This window comes from Carcharodon carcharias, chromosome 1 (genome assembly GCF_017639515.1).
Source record: "Carcharodon carcharias isolate sCarCar2 chromosome 1, sCarCar2.pri, whole genome shotgun sequence".
In the NCBI taxonomy this organism is placed as follows: Eukaryota; Metazoa; Chordata; class Chondrichthyes; order Lamniformes; family Lamnidae; genus Carcharodon; species Carcharodon carcharias.
In genome coordinates, this window is record NC_054467.1 from 148,788,448 (window position 1) to 148,802,400 (window position 13,953).

Sequence of the window (13,953 nt, forward strand, 5' to 3'; positions counted from 1 at the left end):
TCAATCTGATGAAGTACCAAATAAAAATTACTCTGCTTTGAGTAATGTTTGTGATAATCCTTTAGTGGTGTTGTTGCTCCATGTCTTCTTGGATGATTGTGAAAAAAGATCAAAATTGGTATAAAATTCTGTTTCTATCACATTAGTCTTAAGGACTTTAGATGCTGAGACTCCATAGGAATTCAGATGATTTTTCCTACCATTAAAATTAATACAAGCAAATAACTTGCATTTATATAGCCCCTTTCACAAGTTCAGTACATCCCAAAGCACTTTAGACCCAATAAAGCTCTTTCAAAGTATAATCATTGTTGTAATATACCAGATACTTCAAGCATGGTATATAGTGTTTCTGGGCAGAACCTGTTGATAAAATATTTTGAGGCTGAAACCACCCTTTTGGCCAATGACCTAGGCTTTAGGGACACCTCCAGTTTTTTGCTCCCAAGCACTGGGCACCACATCACTGGGATATGAGCTAAGGTAGCACCAGAAAAGCAGCAGTGAGAAGCCACTAACTAACCAACTTGGGTGTCACTAAGCTCCACCCATGCAATGCTTTATGTACAACGCTAAAGAGAAAAATTTTTCCTATTGTATTTCTAATTGTTAAGTATTATAATTGTTTTCAAATTTGTTAAACCAATGTTTTAGACTTTGTAAAACTATTTCGGGTTTCCTTTTTAATATAAAGAGGAGCTTTTAAAACATCAGACCTGCTGTTAGTTTACTATGGAGAACAACTGACAGACTGTCCCATGTATGACCTTTCAATGATTGAATATCCAAGGATAGCAGTACAAAAAAGATTTGCATTTACAAAACACCTGATTGCAACTTCAAATGCTTCACAGACCACAAATTACTTTGAAGTGCAGAGATGGGTGTTATGCATTCAAATGCGGAGTGATGGAGGGTATTCCCAACAGTGCATTCAAGCTGCATTTCACAGTAATAACCTGCTCACCAATGCTCAGTTTGGGCTTCACCAGGGGCACTCTGCTCCTGACCTCATTACAGCCTTGGTTCAAACATGGACAAAAGAGTTGAATTCAAGAGGTGAGGTGAGAGCTCTTGACATCAAGGCAGCTTTTGACTCAAAAGTTTGGCACCAAGGAGCCCTAGCAAAATTGAAGTCAATGGAAATCAGAGGGAAATCTCTCCACTGGTAAAGTTATACCGAGCACAAAGTTGTGATTATTGGAGGTCAATCACCTCAGCTCCAGGACATCACTGCAGGAGTTCCTCAGGGTAGTGTCCTAGGCCCAACCATCTTCAGCTGCTTCATCAATGACTTTCCTTCTATCATAAGGTCAGAAGTGGGGATGTTTGCTAATGATCGCACAACATTTAGCACCATTCGCGACTCCTCAGATACTGAAGCAGTCCTTTTCCAAATGCAGCAAGACCTGGACAATATCCAGGCTTGGCCTGAAAAGTGGCAAGTAACATTTGTACAACACAAGTGCCCAGGCAATGACCATCGCCAATAAGAGAGAATCTAACCATCACCCCTTGATAATAGCATTACCATCACTGAATCCCCAATCCACCATCAACATTACCACTGACCAGAAACTGAAGAGGACCCATCATATACAGTAATTACTGTGGCTACAAGACAAAGTCAACGGCTGAGAATTCTGTGGCAAGTAACTCACCTCCTGACTCTCCAAAGCCTATCCACCAAAAACAAGGCACATGTTAGGAGTGTGCTGGAATACTCTCCACTCGTCTAGATAAGTACCGCCCTAACAACACTCAAGAAGCTTAACTCCACCCAGGTCAAAGCAGCCTGCTTGATTGGCACCCCATCCATCACCTTCAACATTTACTCCCTCCACCACCGACACACAGTAGCAGTAGTGTGTACCATTTACATGATGCACTGCAGCAACTTGCCAAGGCTCCTTCCACAACAACTTCCAAACCATGACCTCTACCACCTAGAAGGACAAGGGCAGCGGACACATGGGAACAGCACTATCTGAAAGTTCCTCTCCAAGCATCACACCATCCTGACTTGTAACTATGTTGACCATCCCCCACTGAGTCAAAATCCTGGAAACCCCTTCCCAATAGCACTGTGGGTATACGCTCACCAGGTGTACTGCAATAGTTCAAGAAAGCAGCTCAACACTACCTTCTCAAAGGCAACTCTGGATAAGCAACAAATGCTACCCTCCAGTGACACATACAACCCATGAAAGAATAAAAAAATGCAGCAGCCATTTTGACCATGGCAAGATGTTGCAAACAAGAGATGAATGAGCACATAGTCTTAGAATTAGCAGTGTCAGTTGAGTAAGCAATGTTTCCCAGGAAAACTGCCTTGTGCTCTTCACAACCATGAGATTCATAATATCCAATCGAATAGCCGGACAGGACAGACAAGGCCTTAGCTTAATAACTCACCTAAAGGATGGACCTCCAGCAATTCAATACTGCAACAGTAATACCTGAAATGTCAGCTTAAATATGAGCTCAAACCCTGACATGGAGCTCAAAGTCTTCTGACCCAAAGGTAAAAGTGTTACCAACTTTGCCAAGTTGACATTTGAAGTAATCATTGTGGAGACTGAAGTAATTAGGGCTACAGTCTTTTATCACGTGTGTTGCTGATTAGGACTCTTGTGCCATCTAGATCCACAATTAAAATGTATCTTCAATCCATACCTAACAGAGTTTTGTATTTCAAATATTTGGGTAGAATCATATTTACGCTGTACCTGCTGCATTGTGCTCATGATACTCGATGAGTTCAGGGATGGTATCAAATAGGTGTTTTTCTGCCACGTAGTACTGTCTCTTTGATGTCTGCGTCTGTTTTATGTGGTAGTGTCTGACAGATCCATCTTGATCACTGTAGGAACATATCAGGGTCATAGCTAAAACAAACATATTGAAATACTCCTTCGCTCTTACAGCCTCTGAGCATCTATTTTCTTACTGGAAGCAGTGGAACCAAAGGGTTGCCATTAATTACAGCAACATCATTGTTGACCTCTCATGTTACCGTATATTCTACCACAAAGTGACATTTACTTGCCTAGTAGCAAAAGTCAATAAGATAAACTCTCAGAATAAGTACCCTGTGTTTTTTTATGAGTTCATGATTCTGCAATTTCTACGTCAATGCAATGCGGTTTTGGTGTCACATTGCCACAGAAATTACAGTGCAACTGTGCTTTCAAGTCACCCATTTTAAAACAAATTTTGGCAAGAAGTCTAAGACCAGCTCAAGCAGCTAGTCTCATAAAATTTGGGGTTCCCAACAAGTGATAGTATAAATTATAATATACACTTGGATGCCTTATCATGTTGAAAAGTCTTAAGTGAATTATTTGCAAGTACAATGATCAGTAAGTAAGCAAATAGCTCCAGTACAACTGAAGCTGGTGTGAAACTGATTTTTTAAACTTTAAAATGACAGTATAATAAAGAAGGAAAATATTATACTTGGCAGCAATTTTTAAAGTGCATAAAAACCTAACAGGACATTCAGAAACGAATGGAACTCTGTTGTGTCTATGTGCATGCAAGAACTGAACTCCATTTCAGCTTATTAGTGTGGGTGGAGTCAGTTGACTACTCAAAATGCAAGTATTGATGCAGACAATTTTTCCAACATGCATCACTGTAAATCATAAAACACCTGATGTATTACAGGACCATCCAAATATACAAAACGAATAGAAGACATTCTTGGTGTCTTTAAAAGCCCACGTGATTCACTTCCAGGGGCCTGAGACTGTCATTTCTTTTTGTATTTGTTCATGGGAAGAGTTCATCGCTGGCTAGGCCAGCATTTATTGCCCATCCCTAATGTTGTGGCCATTTAGCTGAATGCTATAGCTCAGTGAAACCATGACTGTTCAGTTCTGCAACATTCATGTCCTGTGAAAAAAGGATGACATTTCTTCAGGAAAGGATGTGTGACCTGTGAGAAATCTTCCATCTCAGATCATAATTAGCTAGGACTGGAAATAAGAGGTGCCCTTACTTTATAGATGGTGTCTGGACACCTGCTTCGAGCACACTAGTCATACTGTAATACCATGAATGCTTTGATCAATTCTAAGCTTGATAAACTCCAGCCTCCATGAGATAGAAATTCTGTCCATGTGTCCTTTAGAATATGAAATTGAATTATGTTTTCAAAGTGCAAAGGTATTGCACAGACATGGGTCAGTGTGGGCATGTTCACTCAAAGTGTAAGTATCAGTGTGCATAATACAGAAAAAGTTATTATAATCTTCAGGTGGTGCATTTAAAATTAACTTTGGGCTATATTCACTGAAGCATATCATAACCTAGGCAAATATAATAACAATTATACAAAAATAAAAACACTCCGCAAACATTACCTACTTTTATAATTACACAACTAAATGAATACCACATGTAGTCATAATGTTACAGTTAAAATTTCATGAAAATAAAATCATTTATCATTACCCTCCAGCTTTGGTATAAACAGACACTGTGTAAATTCCTTGCTGGCTGGAGTCTCTGACAATAAAAGCCCCTTCTTTAGCCTGAAAGAAAATGTACACAAAAATGTATATTTAAAAAGAACCTTCTAACTAACACTTGATTTAAGGGGTGAAATTGATCTTTGCACTAATAACAAATTGGCTGCATGTTTTACACTTGCCCATTATTGAAATCAAAGGAAAAGAAAACAGTTTGATGTAAAATGGGCTGCCAAGAAACACTAGTGCTCAAGAGCAATTTCACACCCTTATTCTTGAAAATATAAACTAAGAGCTTAAAGATTGAAGTAGTCCGATTAAGTGAAGCCAGTAATCTCGTTACTGTTTGTACTTACTTATTGCACAGGATTGCATCAAGTGTGTAGTAAAGCTAATCATGCTTGTTTATTTTAACATCAAGTTTTACTATTGAATATTTTGTCAAAATAATAGAAGTTCTAAAATATATTGTGTAACCTGAATTTATACGTACATCCAAATAATATTTTGGGAAGTGCAGTATAATTTACCTCTTGCCGAAGAAGCTGTTCTGCTTTGGTCCGTGTTATATTTTTACAATACCACCTGCAGAGAAAGATAGATTATTTCTATTTCCTTTTTGTTGCCATTTCAACATATCATGGTAGCGTGACAGTGCTGCATTGACAGTGAACACAGAAAGACCAATGCATTTTTCTTCGTGTATTTTCACCTCAAACAAGCTTTCCTTTATATGAAAACTCAGATTGCTGTGACCTCAATGACCTTCATCGACCCAAAACGTTAACTCTGTTTCTCTCCACAGATGCTGCCTGACCTGCTGAGTATTTCCAGCACTTTGAATTTTTATTTCAGATTTCTATTATCCGCAATATTTAGCTTTTGTGCTGAGCTTTTCTTTATCCGTGCTAAAGCTTTGCCTTCCATGCTTAATTGAGCAGAGCGAGGTTTTGTGGTCAACTTCACTGGTTGCTCTACCTTTCCAATGGGTGACACACGTCAGTGATGACTAAAATAAATAATATTTAAATGGGATAGAAGCAAATTGCAACAAAGTCTGTACTTTTAATTCATTGGGCGTCTGTTCTGATTTGAAGCCAAAGAATTAGACTTTGTTATTTGGCTTATTAACATGTTAAAATTCTGTTAGAAATTTTCTAGGCCCAGCTTTGGCTACTTCAAGAGAGGTTCTGCCCAAAATGTGAGTCTTGTTCATTAAAGTCCTTGGCATTCAGATTTTAAAGAGCTTGCCTACGGAAAGGAAAACATAACATTGTTTGCGTTATGTTGCCCTTGGCTAAAATTTGGTCTATACATTAGTTTGTTTTGCTGGGTAGATTTCCCGTCTTGCATATTTTGTTTGATCCCCTGCCTCCCACATAACCACTACAATACTTTTATTAATTCTTTACATTTCAGTATATCTAGATGTCATGCTTCACTTAGTAGATAGGATTGCTATTCCATTGGAAGACCTGAAAGTACTTCATAACTGAGGTGGTGAAGAGACGTTTGTTTGGGGGCCAACAAATGTAACAACTCCTGAGGCCTTCTGGTAGCACCTATCATTATTCCAAGACCTGTACCGACATTTCAGAGAAGACAGATTTTTTCCACCTCTGCTTCATGAGACAGGCTGTCATATAGCTGTGCCATTTGTTGACCAAAGATCTGCACAACAACCCGTTCAAAGGCATGAAGTAGAGATAATTGAAGCATAAAGATTTATGCTATTGCATCCTTCCAAGCCGCCCATGAAACCTGTGCCACTTTGGGCAGTCTGTAATATGCAATTGTATCGGGGAGAGATGACTACCATCAGTGTAGTACAGCCCATGACACTGTTAGAGTATTGCTGAATTAGACTGATATGTGGCCATTGATTCATTTTTAAAGGGCTAGTGCTTGTTAGCATTCAAATAGCAAATATAGTTAAATAGTGAACTTACTCAAATGCCTCTATATTATTAGATTTCTTCTCAGTCACATAGTTGCTTGGAATTAATCCTTCATTTCTGAAATAATATATGTTAAATACTTTATGTTCCATAGGAACCTTCCAACAAGATCAAATTAGACAAACATAAAAAGGAAAATACAAATGAAACACATTAAGTACATTTGGCAGTGAGTAGACCAAATTCAAGTGAAGACAAATTTTGGAAAGTGCTTTTATTTTTTTTTTTTCTTAAAGTAAAACCTTGAGAATCCATAGTGTCAGGAAAATAGAATAATCTTTATAATGTTATTGGAATTTAGCATAAAGTACAAATAGTGTGTGTCTGTGTGTGTGGGACTTAACTGAATTAAAGACAGCTGGTCTGAAGGCTTTGATGTATCAGAAGAGAAGCTAGGTTTGAAATGCTAAATAAGTAAACATGGATGAAGTTTTAGAATGTAGGGTGTAAAGGGAAAATTTGCCTGTTTAGATAAATCAGAGTAATTTGAATTTCAAAGGAGGTGGTGAAATGTTACACTTAGCCAGAAGAAGCCAACCAGTGTGTTTATTTTTCCCAAAGTTTACTGATAAAATTGGTCCTATGAAAGATTTTTATTATTAGAAAAGTAGAGTTGAAAAGATATATTAGGACAATGGGATTTACATTAAAAAGGGAGAAACCTGTATGAAGGAGATGAGGTTATGGGTGAGAAAAATGAATTCTAAGATCTATCAAGTGTGAAAAGCCTCCAGCCTCTATCCCCCAGGTTGCTATCTACAAGAACTGAAGTGAAGAAAAGCCACTTTGAATTCGACTGTTAAGGGTATCATGTTACTTTGCTTGGGTCTTTTAAAATCTGTTTTTTACTGTTGCCTTAACAGAGATGCAACTGGGAGTTAGATTAACAACGGGAGCAAGGAGTTACCACAGTAGTAATTTGTAAACCTGTGTATGTGCTTAAAATCATTTTTAAAAAATGATTAATAGAGTTTTAATTTAGTTTTGTAAGACTATTTTGTAAGGTGGTCTTATTACTATTGAATTCAAGACACACATCTGAAATAAATACAAATTGTAAAATAAGTAGTGGTGGTTGTTTCAAGTTTCCCTCTGGGATTTGAACATCTCAGCATTTATCATCCGCTGTGCCATAACAATAGTTATTCTGAAAGATTTCATCAGTTATCCTATCATGTCATGATAAGATGGAAAGGGAGGTACACAGAGATATTCGAACCATATACAAGGACAGACTAGATAATATAGGTGCTCAGGACAGGGTCAAGTATATAACACAACAGAAGCATCATGTTACCTAGACTCCTTAGACAGCACCTTCCAAACCCACAACTGTGACCATCTAGAGGGACAAGGGCAACAGACAAATGGGAAGACCACCACCTGGAAGTTCCCCTCCAAGCCACTCACTGCCCTGACTTGGAAACATTTCACCATTCCTTCACAGTCACTGGGTCAAAACCCTGGAGCTCCCTCCCTAACAGCACTGTGGGTGTACCTACACCACATGGTCTGTAGCGGTTCAAGAAGACAGCTCACCACCGCCTTCTCAAGGGCAACTAAGGATGGACAATAAATGCTGGCCCAGCCAGTGAAGCCCACATTCCATGAATGAATAAAAAAAATAGCAGGATCAGACAGCTAGATAGGAAAGATTAATTAACACTGAACATAAATATATGAACCCCAGATGATCTGAAGTAAAAATATAGATTATTTTAAATATTTTAAATATTATTTTAAATATTTACTTCTTCAAGTAAATAAGTTTTTCTTATATTCTTTAAGTTACTTCTCAATCTTTTCTATTTATGTCTGTGGCTTTTCAGCTTGGCTTATTGGTAACTTTCCTGCCACGGGTTATAGCAATACATCAAGGTTTGTGGGATAATGTAGGAAGACACTCCAGCACAACTTTGGGAAGTGAGGACTTTAAACAAAGATCGACCAGGCCAGATCTGTTGGATGTTTAAGATTCCATGAAGGAGAGCAGGAAGTTCTCCTGCTGTCCTCCCTTGATAAATACTGCAAAAATAAACTTGGCTACTTATTATTGTTTATGGAACATTGGTGATGGAAATTGGCTGTCACATAACAGCAGTTACCATTATATTATTACATTATTCAAAAAGAATTAGGAACTATATTGTTATGCATATATATTCAGACACTCAATACTGCACTATAGTCAGTGTACTGAGCAACAATTCTGCCTGCAGCACACGTGAGATCTGAAAAAGTACATTCGATGTTAGCTCCAGCATTTGTGTCTAAAAATGTCTAAGTAAAAAAATATTTTGAACTGCTGGAAATCACAAGACATAATAGTCACTACACTCCAAAACTTAATTAATAACTTAAAATGGTCCAAATGAGACACAGCTTAATGGCCAGAATTTTCTGGCTCCATTGGTGTCAGGCGTCCTGGTGAGTGCCGGGTGGGACAATATGCTGAGAAGGCCAAAAATCAGTTTTATGCCGTTGTGAAACCAGTTTGTGATTGTCCGCCCCACCTGTCAATGGCAGGCCGCATTTCCTGCTGCCACACATCAGGAACATTATTTTAATACATTTACACTTAATTATCAGCCCTGCTCGGCAGAATAATCCCCCACGCTGGATCATCTGGGCACGATGGCGTGATTGCATTCCAACATGTTTCACAACTGTATATGAGAGACGTGCACCTGGTGACCTGAACTTCGAAGGGATCTCGGAGGTGAGTGCACATAACCTTGTGAGCATCGCCCATAGGACATTAAGGAAGAGACGCCGCGCATTCAGGGGAGCACAAGCAAGTTGTTTTTTCCCGGTTGGCTTTTGGTGTGGTGCCGGGGCAAGGGCTCCATGCAAATCAGGCTGGGGTTGGGGGGGGCAAGGCAGCACACTACAGGAAATACTCAAGCACATGCTGACGAGTGTGGGGAGAGGGAGGTTGAGGGAAGCGACCACGCACTTGGAAAAACTTGCCAAAAGTGAGCATTCTTCTACAGCTGAGACTGTTCAGCTGCAGCTCCATTGATATGTTTGGAGTTGGGCCTCTGAAGCTTGTCTGCCCACTCAAGCAACACAAAAGCATGAAAGTACCACCAAATGCTCCAAAACTTTTCACCCATCAGGTGCAGACTGCAAATTAACATGTGTTTTAGGGGGCAGCAGAGCAATTGGTCAACTGGACAAGTTGTAGAATCCCCTTGTGAAAGGTGGCCATGCAGCAGTCACTGGTGGAGGTGCTCACAACCCCTTGCAATGTTTTTATTAAAGGCTTGGACCAGTATCAATTTTGGTTCAAGCTAACAGCGCAGCTTTGCAGTGCAGGTTAGGAGAATGCCTGCGCCTGAGCTGAGAGCACAGCATGCAGTACAGTGGCCGAAGCTGCCACCAATTGGTCAAGTGGAGTGGGCCAGAGGTGGGTGGGGTTTCGGACAACCAATGAACGCAGTACACACTGGCCATCCAAGTGGGTGGCCAGCAATCTCCAGCATGCATGGAGGAGCCTTCAGACTTAACCAAGAGAAGTTCTTAGGACACATATACTAACCTACATGTCTCTCTCTTTGATCCTGCAGCAAGAGAACATCAGGATCATGGAGATTGGTGATTTAAAGGTATGCCTCATGGCTTACAGGGAGCAGAGAAGAAGACGAAGAGAGCAGCGGAGGGGCCTGGCTCGGCAAAGGGAGGAGCACCTCCCTCAAGCCAAAGGGGCAGTAGGGCCTGCTGCACACGCAGCTGAAGGTCCACAGTGAGCTGTCACTGGCAGGCACCTCACTAGAACCATGGTCTATCGATGGCACTTGTTGTTCTTACAGATGACCAAGAACCAGTGTCACTGAAGACTGCACATGTCTAGGGAATTGGTCAGTCGCATATGCCACCGGCTGCAGGATTTAGCGCTGCGGGGGCATGGAGGGCATCCACTGCCAGTGGCCATGAAAGTGACCGTGGTGCTCAATTTTTATGCCAGTGGCTCCTTCCAGGGTTCCACAGGTGACCTGTGCAAGATCTCGCAAGCCTCCACGCACAGATGTATCCAGGATGTCACAGACACCATCTTCACGAAGACACAGAACTTTGTGCATTTCGCCGGGAGTCAGGAAAGCCAGGAAGCAAGAGCTCTGGGATATGCACAGGTCTTAGGTTTTCCACAGGAGCAGTGTTCCATCGACTGTACTTACGTGGTGCTTAGATCTCCGTGGCAACAAGCAGACAACTACGTCAATTGCAAGGGCTTCCACTCGCTGAATGTTCAGCTAGTGTGCGACCTCCACAAACACATCCAGGTCTGAGCACGATTCCCAGGAAGCATCCACAACTCCTGCATACTTAACAGGTCTCAGATCCCTGACATCTTCCAGGGTCCAGGGGGGCTGCAGGGTTGGATCCTCGGGGACAAGGGCTACCCATAGAGGACGTGGCTGATGATGCCTGTGCGGTGGCCTCAGACTGCAGCAGAGAGACAGTGTAACAAGGCTCATGCCGCAACCTGGATTTTGGTGGCACAAATGATAGGCAACTTGAAAATGAGGTTCCAGTGCCTTGTCAGGTCTGGTGGAGCACCGCAATACAGTCCCCAGAGGGTGTTGCACATCATCGTTGATTGCTGCGCACTCCACAACCTGGCACTGCAACAAGTGGAGGGCCTGGCTGAGGAGGAGGTAGAGGAGCTGCACATCTCCAATGAGGGGGATGTCAAAGGGGATGATGGTAATGAGGTCCTCGAAGGTGAGGATGCTGGTGATGAGGCCATCACATTGGCCAGATGAGGCAGGTGTACTCAGGAGGCCCTCATAGCCGCAAGATTCATGGGGGATGAGGATGAGATGCAGTGAAGGCAGACCTGACATCTTTACCTTACATTTGTGAACATTTGGCTCCTGTGTAGCTGATAGTAAAACGCATACCCTCAATGCTCAGTCTCATGTCATGAAGTTGCTGTGGAGGCCCTAATAGTCACTATATTCCAAGAGGATGATGACAATATGTAGTGAGGACACTCCATAGACAGAAACATAGAACCATAGAAAACAGGAGCAGGAGTTGGTCATTCAGCCTTTGAGCCTGCTCCACCATTCAACATGATCATGGCTGATCCTCTATCTCAACACCATACTCCTGCACTCAGCCCATACTCCTTGATGTCTTTAGAGCCTAGAAACCAATTTCCTTCTTAAATATATTCAGTGAGTTGGCCTCCACAGCCTTCTGTGGTAGAGAATTTCATAGGTTCACCACCCTTTGAGTGAAGAAATTTCTCCTCATCCCAGTCTTAAATGGTCTACCCTGTATCCAGCGACTGTGACCCCTCATTCTAGATCCCCCAGCCAGAGGAAATATCATCCCTGCATCCAGTCTGTCCAGTCCTGTCCCTGTCAGAGTTTTATATGTTTCAATGAGATCCCCTCTCATTCTTCTAAACTCCAGTGAATGGAGGCCTAGTCGGCCCAATCTCTCCTCATACGACAATCTTGCCACCCCAGGAATCAGTCTGGTGAACCTTTGCTGCACTTCCCCTACTGCACACAATACTCCAGGTGTGGTCTCACCAAGGCCCTGTACATCTGCAGTAAGACATCTTTGCTCCTGTACTCAAGTCCTCTCACAATGAAGGTCAACATACCATTTGCTTTCTTAACAGCTAACTGCACCTGCATACTTGCTTTCAGTGATTGGTGTACAAGGACACCCAGCTCCCTTTGTACATCAACATTTCCCAATTTATCACCATTTAAATAATATTCTACCATTCTGTTTTTCCTACCAAAGTGGATAACTTCACACTTATCCACATTATACTGCATCTGCCATGTATTTTCCCACTCACTCAACTTGTCTAAATCATCTTCAAGCCTCTTAACATCCTCCTCACCACTCACATTCCCACCAAATTTCATGTCATCAGCAAACTTGGAAATATCACATTTGGTTCCCTCATCCAAATCATTGATAGATATTGTGAATAGCTGGGACCCAAGCACTGATCCCTGTGGTAACCCATTAGTCACTGCCTGCCACTCTGATAAAGACTCATTTATTCCTCCTCCAAGTTTCCCTGTCTGCTAACCAATTCTCAATCCATGCCAATATATTACCTCTTTACATTGACGCTGTGAATGTCTGACTCCTGTCTGGCCGAGGGCAGCTCACTTGCGCTCCATGATCAGGGTCATATCATAGAGACGCAGCCATGAAACTTGAAATGCACCTGAGCTCTTCAGGAGCACAGCATCACTGGTCACAGATGCTGAAGAAATGGGTGGGTGGGGTCCAGCCCCACTTAAAGGTGCTGACAGCACAGAGAGAGAATGACGGAACTTGGTGACGCCTGCCCACGACATTCTGTGACAGCAATGACCAGCACCATCGAAGTGCAGGCGTCAGTCATGTGTCCAGGGAGTGTGAAGCCAGACCATCACTTTGGCCTAAAGGTTACACACTGCACAGGGAAAAGGCCCTGGACTGAGATACCTGCCTTTAACTTGTATAGGAGCTAAGGTTTCACATCTGAGTAACACGAACGCAACTCATCAGAACAAGGAGCAATAGGCAAGGAGACATTCTTGAGAGTTTATTGATAATAGGGAACATTAAGTACAAGTGATGAACACACGTGCCCAGGCTGTGCAACTACACCTTCTTAACTTTCCTAACCCTGGTCCTATGCCTTGGTGCTCCCTGGACATCCACAGTGGAGGTGGAGGCAGCCTGCTGACTGCTACACCCTGTCCGTGATGATCTTGGTGGGCGTCCTCTGCAGAGTCAGGACCTGGAGGGTCCTAGGCTAATTTTGCTGAGCAGCAGTAGAACGTCTCTTGGCCTGTGGAGCTGGAGCTACTGGGATCACAAGAGGAGGGGATTTGGATCGGCTGGACATTCCCAGAGTCACCTGGGTAGATGACCCGTGGTGTCCAGCTGCTGATCCTCCTCCCTATGGATGCCTGAGGACCCCTGGTTGACTCCTTGAGGAGAAGGGGAAGCTGGAGTGAGACTGAGCTGCCTGGCACCCCTCTCACATTGACACTGTTGGAAGCCAACAATGGCATCAGCGATGGAGTTCGGCCCACGCAGCAGTGCAGGACCGATGTCCTGGACCAAGGTCTCCATGGCAGCCACCATCCTACGAGTGTTGACCTCGGTGCATTGGCATGCTGGTGCTATCACCTCAGTCTGAAGGCGAACAGGCTCCTCCATTGCGCCTTGCAATCTGAGGAGTGCAGCGGACATCGCTTCCTGATGTTCCTGAGACTACCTTTGCAGCTCCAGCAACTGAGGCATGACCAAGTCCAAAGGCTCCTCATCTGACTCGGACTCAGCAGATTTCTGGCCTCCAGCAGTCCTCCGAGTGCCGAGGCCCTGGGAAGTCCCTGCCGCCACCTGCTGTGGATCAGAAAGTGTGATGTGCTCACGAGATTGTGATCCCGAGGCTACTCTAGAATTAGGTCCCACTGAGGTGTGTGTCTCTGTGCTGATGGAGGGTGTGGGTGACGCTGTGATGGGGCTTCAGTTGGGGTGTCATCAGA

General features: G+C 42.7%; 1 protein-coding gene across 1 annotated transcript in view; it reads right to left on the minus strand.

The window, feature by feature from the left end:
- txk (TXK tyrosine kinase) overlaps nucleotides 1-13,953 on the minus strand; it is a 72,603-nt gene that overhangs the window by 31,117 nt on the left and 27,533 nt on the right. Inside the window, exons 5-8 of the mRNA XM_041191733.1 lie at nucleotides 6,425-6,490; nucleotides 5,006-5,060; nucleotides 4,459-4,538; nucleotides 2,730-2,863 (exon numbers count right to left, since the gene is read on the minus strand). Coding sequence (XP_041047667.1) covers nucleotides 2,730-2,863; nucleotides 4,459-4,538; nucleotides 5,006-5,060; nucleotides 6,425-6,490 — 335 coding nt within the window. The remainder of the gene's footprint in view (nucleotides 1-2,729; nucleotides 2,864-4,458; nucleotides 4,539-5,005; nucleotides 5,061-6,424; nucleotides 6,491-13,953) is intronic.